The 25195-nt window shown below is 36.8% G+C and overlaps 1 protein-coding gene across 2 annotated transcripts in view; it reads left to right on the plus strand.

Annotated features, from left to right (window-relative positions):
• Positions 1-25195, plus strand: part of LRP2 (LDL receptor related protein 2) — a 123851-nt gene that overhangs the window by 30954 nt on the left and 67702 nt on the right. For both annotated transcript variants that reach the window (XM_061343101.1, XM_061343111.1), the window contains exons 5-26: positions 737-847; positions 968-1081; positions 1269-1385; positions 2247-2390; positions 3717-3836; positions 6070-6198; positions 7529-7698; positions 9874-10097; positions 10860-11066; positions 12810-13012; positions 13634-13774; positions 14697-14900; positions 15750-15942; positions 16986-17111; positions 17399-17529; positions 18282-18419; positions 19282-19563; positions 20710-20949; positions 21524-21643; positions 21991-22107; positions 22802-23179; positions 24061-24309. In XM_061343101.1, the coding sequence (XP_061199085.1) occupies positions 737-847; positions 968-1081; positions 1269-1385; positions 2247-2390; positions 3717-3836; positions 6070-6198; positions 7529-7698; positions 9874-10097; positions 10860-11066; positions 12810-13012; positions 13634-13774; positions 14697-14900; positions 15750-15942; positions 16986-17111; positions 17399-17529; positions 18282-18419; positions 19282-19563; positions 20710-20949; positions 21524-21643; positions 21991-22107; positions 22802-23179; positions 24061-24309 (3858 nt within the window). The remainder of the gene's footprint in view (positions 1-736; positions 848-967; positions 1082-1268; positions 1386-2246; positions 2391-3716; positions 3837-6069; positions 6199-7528; positions 7699-9873; positions 10098-10859; positions 11067-12809; positions 13013-13633; positions 13775-14696; positions 14901-15749; positions 15943-16985; positions 17112-17398; positions 17530-18281; positions 18420-19281; positions 19564-20709; positions 20950-21523; positions 21644-21990; positions 22108-22801; positions 23180-24060; positions 24310-25195) is intronic.

Genomic DNA, 25195 nt, shown 5'->3' on the forward strand with positions numbered 1-25195 from the left:
TTGCTTTATGCATAAGTGTTTACAGGATTGTTTCTAAGTTCTTTAAAATAATCCCTTATGTTGGTCTGTAAGTCATTTACATAAGTAAAACAGCCAGACTGGAAAATCTCTCATTCTGCAGGATCTTTTGTTTTAGGAAGGGGAAAACTTGTAATAAAAAACAAAGATGCTGAAGTTGATCATAGCCTTGAAAGTTTAACATCCTTGGCTTAATTAGAACAAAACCGTAACACTGTGAAGTTTCTGAGTTTGAGAATACACAACATCCTAAGAGGACATAGGAACTGTAAATTTCAGGAACTTCTTAACTACCTAAGCACTTTTAAGATCAATAAAGTATAAAACTGAGGAACAAGTAGGTAAAATAAATGTTCACCACTTGCTCTCCTGTGTTGCATTGTTTTCTATCATATTGTAAACTGTTTGGGCTGCAGATCTTTTCGGGGTGTGAGAGGGCATCTAATTTTCCCCTTTTTTCTTGTGAGGTTTTGTAGCATCTGTAAAAAGCATATACAGGACATAATAACCTAATTATAACATAATACGTGTTGGAGGAGACAGTGTAGTGATTGTCAGTAGTAGTCAGTAAATAGATTTTGTCAGTAGTAGTATGGGAAGTTGTGTTCCTGCTTTGTTTTCCTATAGATTAAGATAATTTGTTGACACTGCTTATGTATGACTCATTATAAGCTGTAGTCTAACATTCTTGCTAATACTGAGGGATTTCTTATTGTAGACTATCCAAGATGTGAACAGTTGTCGTGTGCAAATGGAGCATGTTTCAATGCAAGCCAGCGGTGTGATGGCAGAGTTGATTGCAGAGATTCTTCTGATGAAGCTAACTGCAGTAAGTTCCATATGCAAAGTGATCCCAAATAGATATGCTTTATAGACCCTCTGTTACAATTCAAGATTGATGTTTTCTGACAGATTTTTTTGTGTGTCTTTCTGTGCTAAAATCTTTCAGCGCATGGATGCAGCAGTACGCAGTTTCAGTGTGCTAATGGAGAATGTATCCCACGAGCCTTTATCTGTGACCATGATGATGACTGCGGAGATAGGAGTGATGAAAACTCTTGCAGTATGATTTTTGGTTTTTTTACTCTCTTTAACTGTTTTACTAAGAACTGGTTCAAGCAGATGGCAGGAGGTAGACTGCTTAGCTATACAGCCATCAAAAGATACTCACTGTTCTGTGACACAATATTGCTATTTCTAACCTTTTAGTCGTTTAGAGTGATTTGATTTTCTCATGTTTCTTTCCATAGCTTATGCAACTTGCAGAGGCAACTTCTTCACCTGCCCAAGTGGCCGTTGCATTCATCAGAGCTGGATATGTGATGGAGATGATGATTGTGAAGATAATGAAGATGAAAGAGGATGTGGTATATAATAATTGTAACTTCTAATGGTGACATTTTCAGAGGAAGCCCTCACTAAGTACTTCTATGGAGTTTTGACCAATCAAGATGTTCTGAATCTATTTTAATTCTGGGAAAAACCTTAGAATTCCATCTTCACCAGTTTCTGGGTTTTGTTTGTTTGTTTTGTTTTGTTTTGTTTTTAACTTACGCAGTGTTTTTTATTGTTGTGTGTGTGAGAGTTATTGAGTTGTTGTTGTGGTACTGAGTATGCTGCCAAGTAAGTTAGCATATAGCAACATCTGTTTTTCTTTTACATTTTCTCTTACATATTTTGTGGTTTTTTTCATTCCTATGGAGATTTTTATGTCAACTGTTAAGAGACATGAAGTTCCTAATAACCAAAATCAATTGGTTGAAAATGAAAATAACTCAGTTCCTGCCAAGATCTGTCATGCAAGAAACAGAAATTTTAAAGAATGAAAGCATGGGCTTTTTTCTCTTTCATTGGCCTTTTCTACAATGAGCATTATTCTCTTTTTCCAGAGAGCCTGTGTGTGTTTTGAAACCACAAAGCTATAGTTCAATTTCTGGTGCACCAGTTTGTCTAAAGCTTTTAGGTTTAAAGGTTTTAGTGTTTCTTACAACACAGGAAACTAGAAAGATTCGTGGGTCTCACAAGTATTGTTTGCATTGTACTTAGAAGGCAAAAGAAAGCATAACAAGAAAGTATAGATGCTGTTTCTTTTATATTCTTTCCCACCTGTGTGCAAGAACCAGAAGCTAAATAATGAAGGATAGAGATGCTTAGGAAGCTGTTTGGGAAGAAATTCTAAGTATTACTTGAAACATATTTCTCAGTTGTTCTTGTTTTTCTTTCCATAGAAAGTGGTCACCATGAATGCTACCCAGGAGAGTGGGCCTGCCCTGGTTCAGGACAGTGCATTCCGATTGGGAAAGTGTGTGATGGGGCTGCAGACTGTCCTGCAGGAGAAGATGAAACTAACATCACTGCGGGGAGGCACTGCAGTACGTATTAGAATCAAAAGCACACACAGAATAGCAGAAACATCAGCACTGACATCTTTTTACATTCACCTTTTCTCCCCTAAACAGTGTTGAAATTTTGGAATCTCACTATTTTTGTTGGTATTCTTTTGAGTGGTTGGTCTGAAAGAGGCATGTATGCTGTGAACAGACCATTTCTTTTGTAAATCTGTACATGAAATTTCACAAATGAGGATTTCTATCTCACGCTCCATATCCTAAATGTGTTCAAGAAGGCAGGGAAAGGTGTGCTATGTAGAATTTTTTTGTTTAAATGTTGTATACTGGTCAGAACACAGGACTGAATTCCATCCTGAGCCTTGGCTAAGTCATTTTTGCGTTTCACCTGAGATATCTGGTTCTCCATTTAGTTGTATACTGGGTTTTCTCTGTTGGTGGCAATGAACATGCATAGTTCCTGTTAATTTCACTCTTATGAGCACTGATTCCTTCTGAGAATCAGGACCATGGTATTTTACATTTTTAATGTCCAGGAAGAGGAAAATTCCTATTAATAAAATTCTAGCTTTTGGAATAGGAGGGCAGAAAAAAAAAATAGGAAATTACACTTCAGTGTAAAAAAGCGTCTCTTGCTTTGCTGAATGGTTTAGTAGTAACATCAGATATCAGCTGCAAAGGAAAGCATTTAACAGAAGAAACTGAGGAAAAGGAGGTGCAAGTCAGCAAGCACTTTGCCATCATAATTTGATCACCTATCACTGAACTTCTTATTGAGTAGTAGTAAAAGGAAAGGGAGAAGTGGTGAAAGAAAAAAGAAGAGAAAAAAAGAATAAAAACAACCCAACCAATATACTCGTAATATGTTGGAGTTACATATATACTCTTCTTAATATAATATAGTAGATTTTTTTTCTGCATGAAACAGTAAATGTTGAGGTTAAATGCCAATAGATAGAAGTTGAGGATGTGTTGCTCACAAGTAGGTTTGGTGGAACCAGTGAAAGGTGTGGTGCATTGCAGGTAGCTTCCTCTGTGCAGCTTTTTACATGGCACTTACCAGTGATGGTTCATGTAAGACTGATGCTTGTCCTTCAGCTCTGTTCTGAAAACCTGTTATGCATAGTAGCTTATGTTCTGTCTTCCATTTCCTTGCCTGCATGAATGTAAGTGTATGTGATTTAATGGAATTTGAGACATACTTTCTTGTGCAGGTATGTTTTAAGAAGCTGTTCCTGAAATTATAGACCCTGCATAGAAAAGATAGTAGCTTTGTAAATGTTAGGCAAAAAGCTGTTCTACTGGTAATATGAGTAATTGTATTTCTGAACTATTTTATTTCCTTTCCAGACATATCACACTGTGCTGCTCTGAGTTGCCAGTATCGCTGTCATTCTTCTCCTTCAGGAGGGATGTGTTATTGCCCTGCAGGATATACCATAAGTAACAATGACAGTCGTACTTGTATTGGTAAGTGAAGTACAGTGATATCTAGTAGATACCTTTTACCTTCTCACATTTCATTGGGGAAGTTTGGATTCCAGGAAGTAAGTTCCAAATGGGTGGATGGAAAAAAAGAGTCAGCAAAAGAATAAAAATCTAAGAAGTACAGGGACAGCATGGTAACACAGAAACAAGCTAGAGAGATACCCTAAAGATATCTTCCAGTAAGACCATTAAAGACATCATCAGAGCATAATTATGTTTAAAAATATTCACTCTTGGATCCCTGTTTTATTATAATTTTTTTTACAGGTCTTTTAGTGGTTACATGGGAAGAGTTTATTTCTGTTCCAGGGATGTATGGTGTTGTATGCCTGGAAAAGCTGTTACAGATATTGAAGTGTTTGATGTGTTCTGAAACTACCTATATATAAAGACAGTAGAATGTTGTACTTTAAAAATGAAAAAGGTGTTTTGTATTTGCACTATGAAATTGCTGTATCGCCTATAGGATTTCAATATACGCGTTATTTACATGAAAATGAAGAATACTTGCAGGAATGTAAAGGTAACAGGTATTTTGGTGTTGCTTTCTATTCTGTAGCTGCTATAACTTCAAAGAACAAACGTGTGGTAGTACAAATGATTTATCTTGGTAACTGGAAATAGAGTAACTTCAGAATCATAAAAATTAGCACTGCCTAATAAAAGAAACTGGATAAACATCTGTTGTGGGTTTTCAACCCAAGCTGTGGTGTTTCTGCTAGTAAAAGTATTCCAGGGTGCTCAGCCTCTAATGAGCCTTTTTGGAATACTGTGTGACTTAGGACTGTATTTGGGAAATACATAAAGGACACTTGCAAGCCTGGTGCATTCTCAGTGAGTCTTCTATTGTTCTTTCACTGCCTTGTAGACCTAGCAGTCTCATTCTGGCTTGTAAATCTGAGTGAATGTGTTTTGCTTTGCCAAGATTTAGGCATATATCTTTAGTGGGAGCAAAATTTGTCATGGAGGAGTGGCTCCCAGTCAGCAGTGTATAATTCCAGATCTTAGTTTGAATCAATGCTCTTGGTTTAAGGCCAGAAGAACGAAACTATAGTATTAGCAGAGTGTATTACTTTTTGAAACCATAATGTTTTCAATTTGTCTTCTTTTGCTTCTGGCTCAGTATATAATGAAGGTTTTTAACACACGTGGAAGCTAGAAAGCCTCTGAGATTTTTCAGTACAAAAATATGCTACCTAGGAGATATTTCAATTTCACTTACGTGTTAATAAATGTTTGATAACAGAAGTTCCGGTAAGAAGAATATTTGAGATCTCATTTTCTACTTTATTAACAGTAGAATCACCAGTTTCCAGCAGTGTAATATACTGATTCTACTCAGCTTTTCATGTGAAAGTGGTGAAACTTGTGATGTCAAAACCATGTATTAGTAGTATGAGAAATCTCCTGGGTTTTAAATATCTGCAGATAGGATGAAACACCAGAAAGTGTTCAGATCTGGTTATTTTGGGCCTTTTTTTTTCCTTTTTTTTAAGAGAAAATCGGAACTTTAAAAGTCTCTGTTTCTAAAAGGTGACTAGTTAAATATTTCACAACTTTGAAATTAAAGATTCTGCAGCAACCCTGAAAATTCCTTGAAGGGCATATCTGTGAGAACTTGCTGGGTTGTCTTAGCTACTTAGATGGTATTTTGCATGCCGGAGTGAACCTCTTTGTACTTTTTGATGGCTGGTTCTGGGGCACAGCCAGCTTTTAATTGGAAGTCAGACACCTGTTAGCATGGTACCAAGTTTGAGCTAATAAACACTGCCTTTTAACAGAACTGATTAACTTGAGTACTGCACTAACATCGAGCTAGGGCTTTCCTTCAGAGTGGGCAGTGGGCTTAAATCTATGTGAGTGTTTGTGTGCATTAATGTTCAGATCTCTTGCTGGAAGAGTACTGCATAGACATATTCTTTTTTTGTGGAAAATAGACTATGACACTCCTTCCAGTGATTTTTTTTTTCTCCTGACAGGTGTGGGTTTTTTTTGCCTGGTGGAAATATGGGGATGGAGTGGGGAGGGTGTGGGTTGTTTTCTTGGCAGCAAACATCAATTGTTTTGTTATTCAGAAAAAGAAAATGGAAACATTTGGGGAGAAAATACACAAAACCTCTTTTCCCATGCCATAGTATTGCAAACTGATATAAAGCAAGCAGATATCACTTTTATGGAAAGCATTGTTTCTAAATGTGCATTACTCATTTCACAGATTTTGATGACTGCAAAATGTGGGGTGTTTGTGACCAGCTGTGTGAAGATCGTGTGGGACATCACCAGTGCCACTGTGTGGAAGGTTATTTCCTAGAGCATCATCGATATTGTCGGGCTAACACTTCAGGTCAGTGTGCAGCAGCACAAATCTCTTGTAGTTGTTGGACTAATAGAGTTAGATAAAATGGGGCAGTTCGCATGGCTATGCTGTACAACTGTGTTTGATTTTAACTTGACTCTGTCCTTAAGGACTTCAGGTTAGGCCGGCATTCAAAACATCAGCAAAGATCAAGAGACTGCATCTGCTGGCGTGTGTAGGCTGATGGAGCTCACTGCCTCATCAGGGCTGCTTCTCCTCAAACAGTGAATTTCTTCTGGGTTCCAGTGTTTCCTCATAATTCCTGACTTCCACAGAGTTGGGAGGTTGTTGCCAGAGCCTTCCTTAATAGACAAAATCTTGCTCCTGTGGATGGCAGTTTCCTTACTTGCTGTCTGTGGAACTTGGTGGGAACAAGAAATCAGGAAGCCTCACTTTTTCTAGGACTGTGCCATGCCAGAAGATGGCTTTGCTGAATGGTGAGCTCAGACACTTGTCTGTGAGAGACACCATGCTCCTGGCTTCTAGTGTCCCGGAGTCTGAACTCTGTAGGAATGCTTGTCTCACACAGAATGTGTCAACTGTAGGCAGCTTCTCCTGGTTGTTCACCTCCTGCTCTGTTCTGAAAGCAGGCCATGGGAAGCCCTTCTCTGTGGAGACATGATGGCCTAACACACTTTTGTGTGAGGCAGGTGTTACTGCCTGTAGGAACTCGGTGGGAATTGGAGTCCCTGCTTGGCATAGCAGTCTTCTTAGAAAAGCATAAACTGCCTAGTTCCCTCCCCCTTCCTTCTTTCCTCAGTCATGTCTGAAGAGCAGTCATCATCTTGCAGTTTTCTAAGTTTGTCTTCAAGAAATAGGGATTTATTTTTTTTTAGGTAACAAAATATGCTTGATGGTACTAAGGGAAAGATTGCCCTGTTTCCAGAAAAAAGTCTGTATCTTTCACAAGAAGCTTTCTATTCAAATCAGTGTGACTTTTCAGCCAGTGAGTGGTTTGAGTATTGATTTTCTATCTTATTATGGGGGAGTTTCATACCTGCTCTAATTCAGTTTTCCTGGATTCATTTTTGCTTTGACTGGGAAAGATTTTATGTGTAGGGTGAATAGTCTTGTAGAGTTTAGATGCAGAGGGGTTTTGTAAAAGTTTTACCTGGTAGGGCTTTAAATACTTGAAATACTTTTAAGTACTCCTGCCTGCTTTGCTCCAAGTCTAGAAACCAAAGGCAAATCAAAACAAGTTAATATTCATATAGAAATGTTTATACAGACTGTAGTCTAAGCATCTACTAAAACCTTTGTGTCCGGTGTGTAGGAACCAGCATGTGTATATCTCAACGTTTGTTACCCCTGCTTTTAGCTGGCGTTGCATCAATTATTTTTTCCAATGGCCGTGATTTACTGATTGGAGATCTTCATGGCAGAAGTTTTCGTACTTTGGTGCAGTCACAGAATCGTGGGGTTGCAGTTGGAGTGGACTTTCACTTTTACCTGCACAGAATCTTTTGGACTGATACAGCGCAAGATAAGGTAGGTAGACATTTCAAGAAGAATATGTTGTTCTGTATGTGGAAGTAGAGAACTGCAAGAGGCAGAATGTGTTGATAGGCCTTCATTTTTGAGAGTAGAAACTGGCCATATTTTTGTTTTCTAAAAAAAAGCTCCTTGAAATGTTTTATGTTAATGACTGCATTTTTCAAGTTATACTATTACATGTGACATATTAAACAAAGAATCCTATTGTATGGGAATGTCTTGAGCAACTTTTAATTTTGCTCGAGATGGAGTCCAAAAAACTAATTAAGAGAAATAGTAGACATTCTTTCAAAAGTGAACAATTTTTTCTTGGTAATTTTTTGAAATATGATCGTTTAAAATGTAAAAGCTGTGTTTCTTCCAAGATGATAAAGATCAGATGTCTTCATATACTTCAAATGGCACTGTAATTAGCTTGGGTAACAAATATTGACAGTATTTTGTGTAATGAGCCAATATTCTGTTACCTTTGTTTTTTTTTATTTTTTTAAAAAGTAGATATTTTAGCTTCAAGATACAGTAATCCAGAATAATTTTAAAAAGCAGTCTGGAGACCCTTGTGAAAGTTGGACTTTACCTTGTTCTTTTTTCTGTTAGTGTAACTTAGCATTTTACGTGGACCAGTTTTGTTTCACTAAAACTCCACAATCTTCATCACTATGCTGATTGTCACCCAGAGTGGAGGAGAATCCATGGCCTGCTTTCTGTTGACACCGCTACTGGATCAATATGGTGTCACTGTCCTTATTCTGAACCTACACATAAACTGTAGTTTGTACTACAGTGCCATGTTGCTTCTGTTGGGAAGCATACTGCGTGGCTACCAAGTAGGATGGGATCTGTGTGCACTATTTTTGACTTGTTCACAATTCTGGCATTCTTATTTTCACTGCTGTGGGCTCCCATTACTGCAATTGCATTGACAATGGTTGAAGCAATTCAGCGTCAAATCTTAATTTTGATGAGACCAAAGATTTATGCTGTCTCTGTAAAATGTATAAACAGATGATAATAAGGTTTTTTTTCATTGCAAATCCCAGATGTCCAGAACTACCTTTTTATCTGCCCCAATATAGTTAAATCCTAATTAATTAATCTAATTAAGTCCCAGCTCGAATACCCAGATTAAAACAGAGACATTAAGAATGCTCTTATGTACTGCATATTTCCACCTGATGTCTTAAAGATATAATTAGAGGATGTGGTTTGGTTGTCCCTTTTGTTTTTAAGATTAAGATTAAAACTAAACTAGAAAATTGTAGGTAGTGTTCTGTTTCATCTTTATCTCATTTAGTGTACTGTCTGATAACCTAATGCCCATAAGCTCTTCCATCAGCAAGGTTTCCAAAGAACAGAATAGACAGTTAGATGATTTGCTTGATTATTGTTACCTGGACATGAAGAATATTTAAAATGATACAACTATTTCATCTGTTAATTTTCTTGCTTTTATTTCCTTGTGGTGATCTGTATTTTCATTTAAATACATTCTAAACCTCATGCTGTTGCTCCAAAAGGGATGATTCCTAGCTTTTCATATTACCCATTGTTATAATCACAACCGTACCTATGAAATTGTCGTGCTTCTGCTGTTTGCTTCAGATACCTGTGAGCTTGATTGTAAGATAACAAAATATTTCTTCTTAAGCATGATGCTGTTTAAAATTAGCCTTAAATAAAGAAGACCAGAGGCAATGCTGAGCTTTCTCCTTTCTGGCAGGGTGGAGAGGACTCCCTTTCTTCACTCAGCAATTTCCCCTTAGTGTGGTTGGTGCAGTAAGAGCTCCCCCTCTTGTTTCTAGTCACTGATGAGAGCTTTGCTAAAGCATGTTCATTTGTTTTCAATTAATGATAATTTCTAGATTCCAGAAAAGCAGATACGCTTTCCTCATCTGTTTTGGTGCATGTTTTTGCACAAGGCTGTTTTAGTGTGTTACCTTGTCCATTTTGCAGAAACAGTAGTTGAAGGCAAGTCTCCTGTGGTTTTTGCGTTGTTTTCCAAAGTTTTGCAGAAAACCCCAAGCTAAGTAGTAGCTTAGTGGGTGACTTGGTTTTATCTAGTGGCCAATTGTGGATCTGTGCTCAGTGCAGTAACAGAGGACAAGTGCCATGTGTGTTGTGATTAACAAAACATCATGTGGGCACTCACAATATTTGTATTGTTTTCAGGTTTTTTCTATTAATATTGATGGCTCTGATTTCCAAGAAGTTTTAAATGTTTCAGTTGACACACCTGAAAATCTAGCAGTGGATTGGGTTACCAATAAACTATATGTGGTCGAGACCAGTGTGAACAGAATAGATATGGTTAACTTGGATGGAACAAACCGTGTGACACTTATTGCTGAAAATCTTGGAAATCCTAGAGGAATAGCACTGGATCCAACAGTTGGGTAAGTGATATACGTCAGGTAATGGTCAAAGCTGTCAGAAATTCCTTTATTCCCATGCAAAAGGAGAAGAACTAAGAGGTACCTGGGGTTCTAAAATTCATTTTAGATATAAGATGCTTTAAATGTTTGCATTCTGTTGTAATCTGTTTTACACCTTAAATTGTTATAGGAGGGCTGACACTGCTTTTATTCCCAGTGCGTGGAATCTGTTTTATGGCTGGAGTTGTATGTTCATGAGCAGCTCTGAAAACAGAGGAACAGTGGAATTGGCCTGCAGAATAGTTGAAGTTGTACTGAAAGATATGTTGTGGTACTACTATTTGAAATAAAGTGGTGGAGTTTAGCCAGGGAAGCTAGTGCCTCCCAGCCCAACAAGCTTTAAAAATGTATGTGAGCCACGAAAAATTGGATCCTCAGAGAATGGGAAGAGGAATTTCATGCAACTTGTAGTGATGGATGCTGCTTTCATGATGCATCTATTTGTCACTGATTTATTTCTGGCAGTACACTTAAGTATAATTTTAATCAGGGAAACTCAGTATTCCTGAGGTCTTTTGGCTGAAAGCATGTTTCTTTCTAAATTAGTTCTATAAAAGAAAATGCAGATTGCTTCTTGGGCAGGAGGTATAAAGTGTATTCTCATAGTATGCCAGCTGAGAATCAAGCTCTGTCCTGAATTTTGCAAATTCCATGTAAAAGGTAGGTTGTTGGTTGTTTTTTTTTTTTTTTAAATCTCAAGGAAACTTATTTTTTTCTTTATAGTTATTTATTTTTCTCAGACTGGGATAGTCTGTCTGGTGATCCTAAAGTGGAAAGGGCCTTCATGGATGGCACAAATCGTCAGGATTTGATAAAAACAAAATTAGGCTGGCCTGCTGGAATAACTCTGGATATTGTGATGAAGAGACTTTACTGGGTAGACAGCCGGTTTGATTACATTGAGACAGTAACTTACGATGGACTTCAAAGGTAGGAGAAATACTATTCCTTGGAGGTTACAGATACACTGATTGTTTTGTATGTAATTCAGAAAAAGATTTGTCCAACAAAATGAGATACACGAAGGATGAAAATTACTATATAATGAATGTGATGCACTTTGATAACTGTGGTGTCATGCTATTTCTAGACAATCCTTAATTCCTCCATCATTCTTTGTCCTTTTTCAACCTCAGATACCTATTGCACTTCTTCCATAATGTACTTTTTTATAGCCCACTACTACAGCATAGTTTTCTAGCATTTCTTTATATTATTTTTGATGTATATATGTAGTCTTCCATCATAATTTCTTTGTATTTTTTTTGTGAATGAGCTTATTTGAAATATTCCCCTCCAAAGCACCACTTTGTGTAATGTGTATTAAGTGCTCTTCTTGCATTTTATAAATCTTTGCTGTCAGAAATTAAGTCATCGCTCACCCTATTGTGATGCTGGGGAAACTATATCACAGCATGCAAAAAAGGAGTCTTTCAGGTTTTATGGGACTTTGTCGTATAAAACAATGTTGAGAAGCCTGCTTATCTCTGCATCTGTGATTAGTGACTGTTACTCAAGTACAAGAAAAAATTGTCCCCTTTAGCATACCTGCTGCATATTGGCTTGAAAAACAGTCCTCTGCTCATTTGACAGGTTTATTGCTCAATGTGTTTTTTTACTTTAAAAATTATAAAAATAATGCTGTTATCTTTGTTCCTTTATCAGGGTTTAGTAAGGCAAGAATATATTTAGTAAAATCTCTGGTTTTTGGAGATAAAAACTTGCCACATAGAGCAACACCAAAAATCTTGTAGATGTTGTGCAAGTGGGCAAGAGGCAGAAGCATAGTCTGCGAAGAATGTTAAAATACAGCTTACTATCTACTTGCGTTACATCTTGCATCCCTAAAGCATGAATCTAAACTGCCTGGGAAACTCTTATAGTAGTGCTGTAGAATTAATCTGATTTTCTAGACCTTCATAGAATCATAGAGGGGTTTGGGTTGGAAGGGATCTAAAAGATCATCTAGTGCGAAAGTTCCAAGCCTCTGCAATGGGCAGGGATACCTTCTACTGGCCAGGTTGCTCAAATCCCCATCCAGTCTTCCTTCACAACTACATTAAAATGGTACTGTAGTGTTATTGTTATATCTTGTGTGAGGACTTGAATGTCTCTCTTTATCTCCTACTATTTAGGTAAAAACCCCACAATATCTTGCATAGAATAGATACTGATTTTTAGCATTTGTTTTTCTTTGGTTTTGCATGGGTGAGTAGTTTAAGTCAAAGTGGTGGGGGTTCCTTTTTTTGTTTTGTTTTCTTTGTTTTATTTTGTTTTTTTTCTTTTACTGCATACATAGGACTTTATTTTTTACATTCAAGGTTTTTTGGCTATTTTGAATTCCTGTAGGTGTCTTTGATTTCCCCTTTCTCTAATTTTCTCTCAGTAATAATAAACTCTTTACTACCTTTTGAGATGTTGTCTTTACTCACTGTGTTTTCTTGGAAATTGCTAACACTGTTCATTGCTCTGTTTTCGCTGTTGTGTCTTTTAAGTTTATGTGCCCTGTACATTTACCTTAATCTCTTCAGCTCATTTGGTCTTTTTTATTTGTACTTTTGCAGCTTCTATGTAGAAGCCAGTGAATGAATTAATAATCAACTTTCCCTCTAGTAATAAAATTATTTTCTGGATAATATTTTGTAAATAATTTTAAAACCATCTTTGTGACAGGAGAACAATAGCTCATGGAGGCTCACTGATTCCTCACCCATATGGAATCACTTTATTTGAACACAATGTTTATTTCACTGACTGGACCAAAATGGCAGTGGTGAAAGCTAACAAGTTCTCAGAATCTAACCCTCAAGTCATCTACCAGTCTTCACTGAGACCTTATGGAGTGACAGTTTACCATGCTGCCAGGCAGCCATATGGTAAGACAGCAAGCAGATTATTAAGGGAGGTGTAGAAACTGTATTACCAAAAAAGTTGGTAAAAATCATAAGAGGTGATTATTTTGCTGTAAAGAACTAATAATTATGATACATAAATTTGTATTGTAAAACTAGACTGGGTTTCATTCAGCTCCTGCAGCTAATAAACTGTCAAATGCAACATTTAAGAGTGGAGAGGCTTATTAAACGTATGGATATGTGATTATGAGCAGTATTGGTGTTTGTGACATTTTTTCTTCAACACAACAATGAGGGTGCAGTTGGAAAAGGCTAGCAGTGTGAAATAATTCTGCGAGATATAATTCTGAAGTAGAACTATATGTAGAACATTATAGCCCAGAACTATATGCAGAAAACTATAGCCTCAATGCTGTGTGCCAAGTATCTCTGTACAGAATGGCATGCTTGAACACCTGTTAGCTCTGATGTGGTTTTGGTGCATTTTAGGGTAGAACTGATGGTGTATGATTTCCATGTGATGTAATTCCCACAGAGCTCACATGATTTATTGTGGATGTTTAAAAAAATCCTGAAAAATCAAGATAATGATGCTGTTATATTAATAGACAAAGTTCTAATCCAATCTGTATTATTTTCCAGTGAGAAATCCTTGTGGAAGTAACAATGGGGGATGTGAACAGATCTGTGTTCTCAGTCACAAAACAGATAATGATGGACTGGGTTATCGCTGTAGATGTATACTGGGCTTCGATCTACACGTAGATGGAAGACATTGTGTTGGTAAGAAAATGCCTTATGATCGCTGAATATAGCACTGTTCCATATAGCTCTAGAGTTATTTCTAGAACACCTTTTCTCTTTCCAATAGCTTTGTGGGGTTAGTATGCCAAAGACTATGTTTTTTCATCCCAACTCCTGCTGACAGCTTTAAATGTAATAATTTTTGCTCAAGTTAATTTCAAGAAACAACAACTTAAACTCGCCACCTTTTGTGAGCACTTTAAGAAAATTTGATATGGAATATACGTAGACAGCTGTATGATTAAGATCTTAATCCTGAAATTTAGCATGGATACTTGCTAATATGCAGATGTTGTATTATTTTGAGCACATAAACCTGCTTTCTTGTGCAGTAACACATAGACTAGGTTGGTTTTCTCACTTGGGCACATAAGGCAAGAATAAAAGATTGAGTTTTGGAGCTGTGAGCTTCCATTAGCAATCTGCTGCTTCCTGTTTGAGAGCATACTTGTCACTTATGGGAGGTTTGGCATGTGTATCTGTTGGCAAATTAAGCCAGACATGTTGTCTGTAGTTTTACTGTGTGACCATGTGTTTATCTGGATAGCTGCAGTATGGTTTGGTTATTTGGCAGCTCCACAAAGCCTGTGACTTTGTTTGGGTTTTTTAATAGATGATTGTAAAGGGATCACAGAAAATAGTTTCTGCTTTTATAGGACCAGAGTGACAATGCAAGAGGAGTACCTGACCACGTCACCTAATATTCTGCGTTGGGTCCTGGTTTTCTTCTTCAGTTTTTAGGTCTGCGTATATTGAAATTTCTATTTTCTCAGTCTTCTTTTTTTTCTGTTTCCAGCCTGTTAGTATTGCCAAAGGAAAATAAAACTTTACGGTTAATTAATGCCCACTTTGTCTCACTTTGTGAATAAGTAACGACTGAGTCTGAGCTCTTGTTTTGCAGCTGTACAGCAGTTCCTGCTGTTTTCATCCCAGCTGGCAGTGCGGGGGATCCCATTCAATCTCTCCACCCAGGAAGATGTGATCATACCTGTAACAGGGAGCCCTTCATACTTTGTTGGAATTGACTTCTCTGCTCAGGATGACACCATTTTTTTCTCAGACACAAGTAAAGACATGATCTATAAACAGAAAACTGATGGTTCAGGTGAGAATCATTCTTAGGAATTGTAGAGTAATTGTCGTAAGGAAAGTAGAATGTGTATTTCTAAAAAGAAGTACAAAAAGTCACATAGTGAGATATGCAGATAAATCTGTGTCACCCCATTAATCTGGAAACTGTCAGAAATGTTTGTTCAACTCATATTAAGCTCGTTGAAGTATCCTGTCCTTTGACAAACTCGCTGAATGTGTTGGGGAAGAACTACCTGTGGCATTTTTCACGAATAATATTTGTCATCACCAGTCTGTTTAAGCACACAGTAGTATGAAACTGAAATTCCTTTCTAATTTCCCTGTCTGGATAGCAGGATGGTTGTTATGATATTGGAAAAAGAATATTATAGTTGTGAGATTTTTGGAAGTCCTATTTGTGGTAGTGTGAAAAATGTTTATCTCCAATTTATAATAATGATTAAATATATATTAAGACAGCATATAGTCTTCTGAGCTTACTTGCTGCCTTGGGTCAGAGTAATGGTAGACTGCAATTGACAGTTCCTATGCAAAGAGTAAGTAAGGTCTGGCTGTTGGGCAAGATGTCTTTACCACATTGACCTTCCTGACCTTCATTCATAAAACTCCTCTCAGTGTAAACTTAGATTTTTCTCTCAGCTAGTCTTAATTTCTTCTCTACTGGGGTTGCGCTCCTGAGCATATACCTCCTTTGTCTGGAACAAGGTGCATCTCTCCTTTCCTTATTGATCTTTACATAAAATAGCAGAGAGGCAGCATTTTTACTGAGTAAAACCAGTAGGTTTATGAACAGAATACTGCATTCATGCTATTTTCCTTGTTCCTAAACATTTACAATTGTTATGTGTATTCTGAATTCTAGGAAGAGAAATCCTGACGGCTAATAGAGTGGAAAGTGTTGAAGATTTGGCCTTTGACTGGATCTCAAAGAATCTATACTGGACAGACCCTCGGTACAGGAGCATTAGTGTGATGAGGCTGGCCGATAAATCTAGGAGAGCTATTGTTCAGAATTTAAATAATCCTCGCTCAATAGTGGTTCATCCAGTTATTGGGTAAGTTTAGCTTTGATTCTCCCTTGAAACTATATGAAAAAATTGGTGGGGTTAAGTTTACATCTCATTCTGGATTTCTGTTTGGGTTTGTGTTCTTTTCCATCTCTTCAGTCCTCGTCTTTGTTTTATTCTTGCCTAGGATTCAGCACCCAGAGGAAAGGGCAAATTGATACACATTCCATGTGAAAGCAGCACTCAAAAGAATTCGCTTTAAAAGCACCATTTTATTTTTTTTTTACTCCTGTGTGTTGATAAACAGGCAAAGAAACTTTGTTTCTGTGTATCACTTGGATCAGAAAACTGTTTCTCATAGTTGAAAGATAGTTTTCTAAGTTATTTTTAACATGCTTTAAGGTTCCAGAATGCTAACCTTGGTTCCTTTTTATTTCTATCTGTATTTCTTTATTTGAAACATATTAGATACTACTGTCTGTGTTTGATATAGACGTTACAGGATGTGATTCTGTGTACATAAAAGGAAGCCCTGCTTTTCTTTGATGCAAATGCCTAACCTCAAATTCAACACTGTTATTTGGCCATGCCATGCCAGCATTTCTTTCACAGCATAATTCAGCTTCCTGCTGCCATACTACTGAATTTCTTGATTCTTGGATATTGAATTTTCATGTTTGGTAACCAAATCGATTATTTTTGAAGTCATCTCATGAGAATAATGTTGAATTTGTATCCTTTTTTATTTCCTACTTGGTAAAGTTATTTATCAATAGCTTCAACTCTGACTGTAGGCATAAGTCGAAAGGATCAGGATAAAGTTATTTGTAATATTCATGCTTACAGATGTTACAGATATTTTATGTCTAAAGGGACAAACCACTTAGAAAGATTTTGAAAGCTGTTGTAAGAAGGATAAATACTACTTGTCAGTGCCACTACCAGTTGAGGAGAGGGTCAGCATAAAACTGTGTTTTTTTAATATATGTACAGCTTTGCGGTGCAAAGAAGAATGTTAATACTGTTCAAATGCTTGCTGTGTTTAATTACATTGTATCACTGGGTTTTTGTCTTATGACATGTATTTTCAGGTATATATTCTGGACAGATTGGTTCCGTCCTGCAAAAATCATGCGGGCCTGGAGTGATGGATCCCATGCATTGCCAATTGTGAATACAACGCTAGGCTGGCCTAATGGCCTAGCCATTGACTGGAGGTAAGGACAACACAGCAAGCTTTTGTGCAGATGTGTTTCTTCCTCAGAACTGTTAGAGCTTAAAAAGAAAGGAATTCTGTCAGATTGTGTGCACTGGTGTTTTCATATTGAAGACCTTATATTTTGATTTCTTTAAAAAACAGTGAAAGGTAAGATCTTCTCAGGATCCCTCTCCACATGGCCCAATAGTTTTTTGTCAGGTTTAAGATTATTATTTGAGAAAATGATAGTGCTTCCTAATGGAAATAATGTCATTTGAAGAGATATGACATTTTTGTTGTTTCTAGTTCTTTAAGGCTGTATTGGGTGGATGCCTTTTTTGATAAAATTGAGCACAGCACCTTTGATGGGCTGGACAGACGGACTCTTGAACATATTACTCAGATGACTCACCCATTTGGCCTTACTATTTTTGGAGGTAAGTCTGGCAGTGGAAAATATTATCTATTATTATCACAGGTTGTTTTGGTTTTGTTTTTAAATATGATGATCTGTGAGTATGTGAGATAAAATATGGCCTTTGTAATACTGCTTTTCCTATAAGAAGCTCTCTTGCAAGTTTCTGTAAAATTGTCTATTTAGTACTTTTTCATTTTTAGGACTGTTTTAATGTATGTTTGTGTTTGAATACTTTGAGGCAGATCAGATAACTCAGTACAATAAGGCAGATTTTGCTGTGCTCCCAAGGTGGGCTACTCATGCGGGAGAGATGAGGTAAATCACCTCCCTAGGGACAATCAGCAATTTCAGGATTCTATTAATTGCATGTAGTGTCTTATCACTGGATTTATGTTGTATGTGAAGAAGGGTGTCAGCATCTGACCCCTTTTGATTTTGGGTAAAAATATCTTCAAAAATATTCTAAAATTTTCTTTAAAGTTGTCTTACTGAATGACTTTTAAAATTGCCTTGGAATTTGAAATGCCAATTGAGTCAGTTATGTCTCAATTTAAGTGAAATCTGAGAGCACTTCTTTTTCCTGAGTTATGTCTGCCTAGGACTGGAGGACTCTAACTACATTTAGTGATAAAAGTCCTTGTATTTTTTGAGAAACAGTTATCAAAAAAATGGAAATTTACATGAGAAGTCTTTCAGTTTTTGCTCATCATGCTTCATCTTTTATGTCATACTGCTCTGTAATTGTTATATGTTAAATGTCTTTCAAAACAGGTTATGCCTACTTTACTGATTGGAGACTTGGTGGAATAGTTCGAGTGAGGAAGTCTGATGGAGGGGAAATGACTATTATTAGGAGGGGCATAAGTAACATTATGCATGTTAAAGCATACGATGCTCATTCCCAAATAGGTGAGCTCTTTAGTTGCACAGATAGATTAAGAAACAAAATATCAGTACTCCAGGTTTCCATTTGCAATTTTAGGAATGGCTTTACTGAATTGTAACCGCTGGCAGGCAGCACAGGCACTTGCAGTCACACGTACATTTCACTATTATGTGACTGTGTGCAGTTTTCCTCCACCACTTCTTTTACTGTATTTAATAACCTTGTAAAATGAAATTATGATTCCGTTGTATCTTGTGTAATTGTATCACTGATTACAATTTTGTATTTATTTTTTTCTGGTAGAAGTTTTAGTTAAACTGAACTATTTACTTTGAGGAGTTGGGTAAAAATTGATTGATCAAACTACTCTTCTTAAAGGAATCACTGTGCATAAATCACTATTTATTATTTTCACTTCTCATTTCTGTGCCATTCTATGACCTAAACCAAGGATTTGGTATTGTAGTTAATTTAGTAGAACACCCAATACACTTACCAAACATATGATCAAACTATGTGCTAAGGCTCACCATCAGTTTGCTGTCCAAAGATTTGATCAGGTCCCTCAGTCTTGCTCTGACAAAAGTGCGTAGTGTACTTGTTTCTACACAGTTGCTGAAAATTGGCAGAAAATTGGATGAAATTTAGTAGTATGTTCTTGGCTTCCATAAACATTTGTGTTAATGAAGAGTATATGGAATGTGGGACTTATGACTTACTACTACTGTTTCTGTCAGTGAACTTGACCCTGTTTTACAGTGTATACAAAACAAGGTTTGCTACTGCATCTTTTTGTTAAACACTTTCACAGTTACTATACACTTTTAATACTTCCCAAGCTGCTATCAGTAGTGTATACATTGATCTTCTTTGTCACTTTTGAAGGCTCAAACTACTGTAATAGAGGAACAAATCCCAATGGAGACTGCAGCCACTTCTGCTTTCCAGTACCAAATTTTCAAAGAGTTTGTGGTTGTCCTTATGGCATGAAGCTGGCTTCAAATCAGCTGACATGTGTTGAAGACCCATCCAATGAGCCACCCACTTTGCAATGTGGCTCCTACTCATTTTCCTGTGGAAATGGAAGATGTGTGCCTCGGTACTATCAGTGTGATGGTGTTGATGATTGCCATGATAACAGTGATGAACAAAACTGTGGTTCTTTAAGTAAGTAATCTCTGTAATATACAGTTACTGTTTGCGATTTGCAGTTCAGAAAGCTTGGGTCAGTCTGATTTCATTGGAATAAACCCTAGTTTTTTAGGGTTGTATGTATGGATTAAACCTGAAATCTAGCTGGGAGATTAGTTACTTTGGAAATTATATGGATAACTGTTGGGAATGTGGGATTCAACACTGGCCACCTGAAAAATGCTCAGAAGTACTCATATCTCACTAGTTCTCAAAATTCCGTTTACAGAGTAACAAAACCTTATCTTCTGAAGAAGAAAGTTGTCTTTATTCTTAATTTTTTGTGAATTTTGAAAGATATTGGGATATCACTTGTCTTATTTTGATGCATGGGGAGGGACAAACCATCTTAATAAGGACGAAAAGATTTTAAAAATAGCACCATAAGAAAAATAACAAAGCCATATGTACTGTTCAACTTTCTTCTGAGTTTAGAGCAGCATCTTTCATTTCATTTAACAACTGAGTAAAAATTTTATTGTGTTCATTATATTTGGGCACTTCTGATCTACTTGCTACATGTAGATTTTTACAGTGAAGTGGATTAAAGGCACATTGGTTCATTTCCCAGTTTTACTGTTAAGTGTCTCACACAAAATAGTTTGTTGATCAAGTAAAGTGGGATAATTATAGTTGATAAGATATTGTAAAGCAAGTTCTTGGCTTTTAAGACATATTTGGTGCTTCTTTATTCAAAGTTAATACTTTCTTTTAAATCACAAACATGAAAATAGGTCACAATAAAATGTGATCCTTAATGTGTAGGACTAACTAATACGACCAAGACACAAAGCATTTCTTATTTGTGTTCTATTTTAGAATAACTAGAATGTTGGGGTTTTTTTGAGGAAACAAAAATATAAAGCAAATGGCTACTTGAAGAAGATACTTTTCTGTTTTTCTATTTTTATTGATTCTTTCAATGTAAAAAAGCTTGTATTCTGTTCAGTTCTGCAGCATGTTGGCATGACAAACATTTTTGTTCTAAGCAATGTACATTTTGGAATTTGATTAATATTTTAGACATTCTGTAAGTATATAAAATGTACTGAATACTCTGGCAGGGAGGGCAAGTTTTAGAGATCTTTATCACCATGTTCTTCTGTTTTGTTTTTGATTTAGACAATACTTGTGCTTCATCAGCTTTTACCTGTGCCAGTGGGCAGTGTATTCCAGGTCGATGGCGCTGTGATAAACATAATGACTGTTTTGATGGCAGTGATGAATTGCATTGTCCTACACAAGGACCCACTTCATGCCCTGTAACCCTGTTCACCTGTGATAATAGAAGATGTGTTCCTAGGATCTGGCTATGTGATACTGATAATGACTGTGGTGATGGGTCTGATGAAAAAAACTGCAGTGAGTATCACAGCTGTCTGTTGTTTTTCTAAAACACTCAGTATGACTACATAGATATGTCTATTGGTGGAAGGATAATAAATGAAATTAGGAAGAAAGAACTAATATTTTGCAGTCTGGAAGATGTGAAAAACTCATTTAATTTGAGCTACCAGAGGCAAGTAGAATGCAGGAAAACAATTAAAAAAACATAAAAAAGGGTCAAATGTGATAATTATAATCATGGTGCTGCATAATGCATACTTCATGAGTGATCTCATTAATGACTGATAGTGTAATTAGCTAATCTAGTCTGGAAGTTTTTACCACAAGTAAGACAGTAGTATTTCCATGTACATCCTTTAGTGCTTTTACCACCGAGTGGAGTCTTCTGATTATTTTCTATGAGTCCAAGCCTACATATGCATAAATAATTACGTGATACTAATGTATTAGTACTTGTAATTTATATGATTACTTGTTGCCGCATTACATCTTACAATTTAGTGATAGTGTCTTTCTACTGCCTCAGTATTACGTTGATTTCAGAACAGAGAAAAAGAAAGACATCTGCATTTATTGTCATTCTTAATAGCTTTCACAGGTACTTGTGAACCTAGGCAATTTCAGTGTCCAGACCATCGCTGTATTGACCCATACTATGTCTGCGATGGAGACAAAGACTGTGTAGATGGTGCTGATGAGCATGACTGCAGTAAGTGTAACTTTGTTGAATGCCTCTTTATTGTTTCCTCACTATTGCCCCCTGAGGGGTCTTTGGTTGCCTCATATTATCAGCTTCAAGATAGCAGAATGCATAATAAACCTATCCATAAATTAATCTTGTTTATGATACTTGGTTTAGCGTTTTAGTAAGCCCTTTGATCTGTAGGTTGGTTGCAGGGGGCTGAAATCTGTTTCTTCTGTTTTCTGTAGATTCCAAGGTCACTACATTTTCTGTATCCCAGGGAAATCATGGTATCCAGTGGAACTGGCCACCTGTAGAAAAACTGGGTGCAGTCTAGCTCTGTGAATTCAATAACAATATTTTTTCTTTTGTAGTATATAACTGCAGTGCCACAGAGTTCAAATGTCTCAGTGGAGACCAGTGTGTCAGCACTTACTACAAGTGTGATGGTGTTTTTGACTGTAATGATCACTCAGATGAAACTGACTGCCGTAAGTACATTGATGCTAAAGGCTTCGGTTATTATGTGATGCTTCTGAAATTTTCCTTTACCTGCACTACTGTTCTTAAAACTTCACAATTCTTTTTAGGGAACTTGTCTGGAAATATTATTTTCTGAGCAGAAATTTCAAGCACAGTAGGACCCAGCTCAGGAATAGATTTTTCTGGCAAAGAGTGGAGCTTGCATTCCTTTTGGCTTAATGTTTTGTCTTACTTGGCACCTCAGCCCCAGGGTTTAAAAGTAAAATTAGTAATTCTATTCATCTAGAAAACTGAAAACCTTTTATCTGTTGAGAGTTAGATTGCAACATTTCCTAGAGTAATTTTTTACATTTAATTTTGTTAAAATGTTGCAATACAGTGTGATTAAAACTGTTTTCAGCATGTAATTTCTTTTTTGCTGTGGACATGTGCACAGGTATCTTTATCTGTAGATATAAAAATTGCTTGCTCAGAATGGAATAGCTGAATTGCCTTGTTCACCATATTACAAAGTAGGAGTTAAACTAATCAGATTCTGAATTGTGTAAATTGACTGACTTTGATTCTATGGCCTGTTCTAAAAGCAACACAGTTCTTAATTGTATTGTAACTATTTATGCAGGAAATTTACTGAACATAGTGATTTTGCTTCTCTGTCTAAAATTGAAATGGCTTCTGAACTGTTGAATGTTACTTTTTTAGCTACAAGACCACCAGGGATGTGCCACCAGAATGAATTCCAATGTCAGTCAGATGGCAATTGTATTCCTGCTAACTGGGAATGTGATGGGCATCTTGACTGTGCAGATGGCTCAGATGAACATCACAGATGTCTTCCCAGGACCTGTCCACCATCTCTTTTCCGCTGTGATAATGGCAACTGTGTCTATCGAGCATGGATCTGTGATGGTGATAATGACTGCAGGGATATGAGCGATGAGAGAGATTGTCCTACTCAACCCTTCCGGTGCCCCAGCTGGCAGTGGCAATGTCCAGGTCACAGTATCTGTGTAAATCTGAGCAAAGTATGTGATAATTCTGCTGATTGCCCTAATGGAGCTGATGAATCTCCATTGTGCAGTAAGTTACTGTTCAAGTATCTTCTATAGCCTACTGTGTGCTACAGCTTCAGAAATAAATGGATTTCAGCCTGCTGTATTTAGTGCAGCAACATTCTAGCAGAAATTGTAAGCATATTGAGATTAGAGCACAAATTACTTAATGTAACTTGCTTGCAGTGAAAGGAGACTGTGATAATGACATTTATTAGCTGTGTCTAGTCTTGTTCCCTGAATTCAAATGTGACTTCCACTGACTTCATTATAGGTTTTTATATAGCAATATGGGAATGAGCTTTGTGTCCCTGAACATGTTCACTAAAGCATGGTATGCTTTAAGTTCAGGTGAAATGTGATTCAGTCCTTAATATTTTCTTTTAAATTTCTAACTTCAAAAATCATGAAAAAAAATCTTAAAAGTTCATGTGTAGCTAGAATTTGTGTTTATGTTGATTATGAGCTGATTTGAGCATAACCTTTTTCTTTCTTTCCTTCTTTCCTCCCTTCTTTCCTCCCTTTTAATCAATGCACTTTCTCAGATGAACCCCAGCCAGGTATGATTATAAATGATTTTAAATTATTGTTTAATACAATTTTAGGGTTGGATTGGCACACTGATTTTTTTGTGTAGTTCTAGCTAGTTTTGAAAAAATTGTTATAAATGCTAAGCCTTCTGTTTAGCATCCATTTAATGGGATTCAGTAGTACATACTGCGTTGTTAGTTGCTTTTATGTGCATTGCGTGTGTTAGATTTTGCATAAGTCTCATATTGCATAACTGATGATCGTGCAGTTATGTTTTAGCAGCAGTCTTAGGCTAGTAATGCAATTGCAAAGTATTAAATTTAGCATAAGAAGCTTTTATTAACTGTTTGCTGATTTCCTTCCCCAATGCCGTTTCAGATCAGGAGAGCTGCTCTGACAATAACGCTGGCTGCACTCATGAGTGTATTCAAGGACCCTTTGGAGCTCAGTGTACCTGTCCTTTTGGATACCAGCTTGCAAATGACTCCAAGACCTGTGAAGATATTAATGAATGTGACCCTCCAGGCTTTTGTAGTCAGCACTGTTACAATGAGAGGGGGTCTTTTAGGTGTTACTGTGATGAAGGATACATTTTAGAAACCAATGGGAATGCTTGTAAAGCAGCAGGTGAGGAACATTGATGTCAACCTAAAAAACTACAACAGTGTCTGGAAAATATCCAGCTTTGTCATTTTCATATTGTTCTTTTTTAAAAGACTTGATGCAAACAGCCACTTAAAGTTGTTCAAGACAGATGACCCAGAGTATTAAGACTGTCATCTGAGGGTTTTATTGGAAACTATTATTTCCTTGAAATTAATGCATTTAAAGTAAAATTTAACCCTGTATTTTTTTTTTTAACCCTGGAGTTGTTAAAAATAATACTCTACAAAATAGCAGTGCCAGGCACGTGTAAGCCATAGATTAAAATTTGCTCTTTACGAAGTTCAATGTTTAAATCCCAGCCTTTCACAAAACTTACTTAGTGCCTATGCCATACTTGCTCGCTTCTGAAGAGTAAGCAACACCTCTACAGCCTACATGTCTGTTGTTCTGTATCTCTCACATAGTACACTGACAGTACAAAGGAGCTATATACTCAGCGGAATTTGTCACCACAGGTTTTCTGGTTTAAGGATACACTCGGGTTGTGGAAGACTCTTGCAATTTACCTGCAAATATATTTAGCCTTTACTAACAGGGAGATTCTCATAGTTTGCTGTCTTCATGTTGCTATTCTTCAGTTGTTTTTCAGCAGTTTACCAGTGTAAACTGCTACACAGCAAGCAGCTGGCTTTCCTGTAATCTGTTTACTCTCTTTCCTGGTCCCCACGCAGTCAAAAGGTAGGAAAAAAAGAGCTGGCTGGCTAAAAGGAAGCAAGAACCAGGCCAAGTAGAGTAGCTGGTAGTACAAAGAACTTAGGGGATTGAGTCAGGACTCGGAGCTGAGAGTAGCTTATGGAGGAATGAGTGTTGGATGTCCTTATGGCATCCAACTAGCAAACTGGTTGGA

This window comes from Neopsephotus bourkii, unplaced genomic scaffold (assembly GCF_033783945.1).
Source record: "Neopsephotus bourkii isolate Nb327-2 ecotype Australia unplaced genomic scaffold, CSIRO-AGI_Nbou_v1 NB_196, whole genome shotgun sequence".
Lineage (NCBI taxonomy): Eukaryota > Metazoa > Chordata > Aves > Psittaciformes > Psittacidae > Neopsephotus > Neopsephotus bourkii.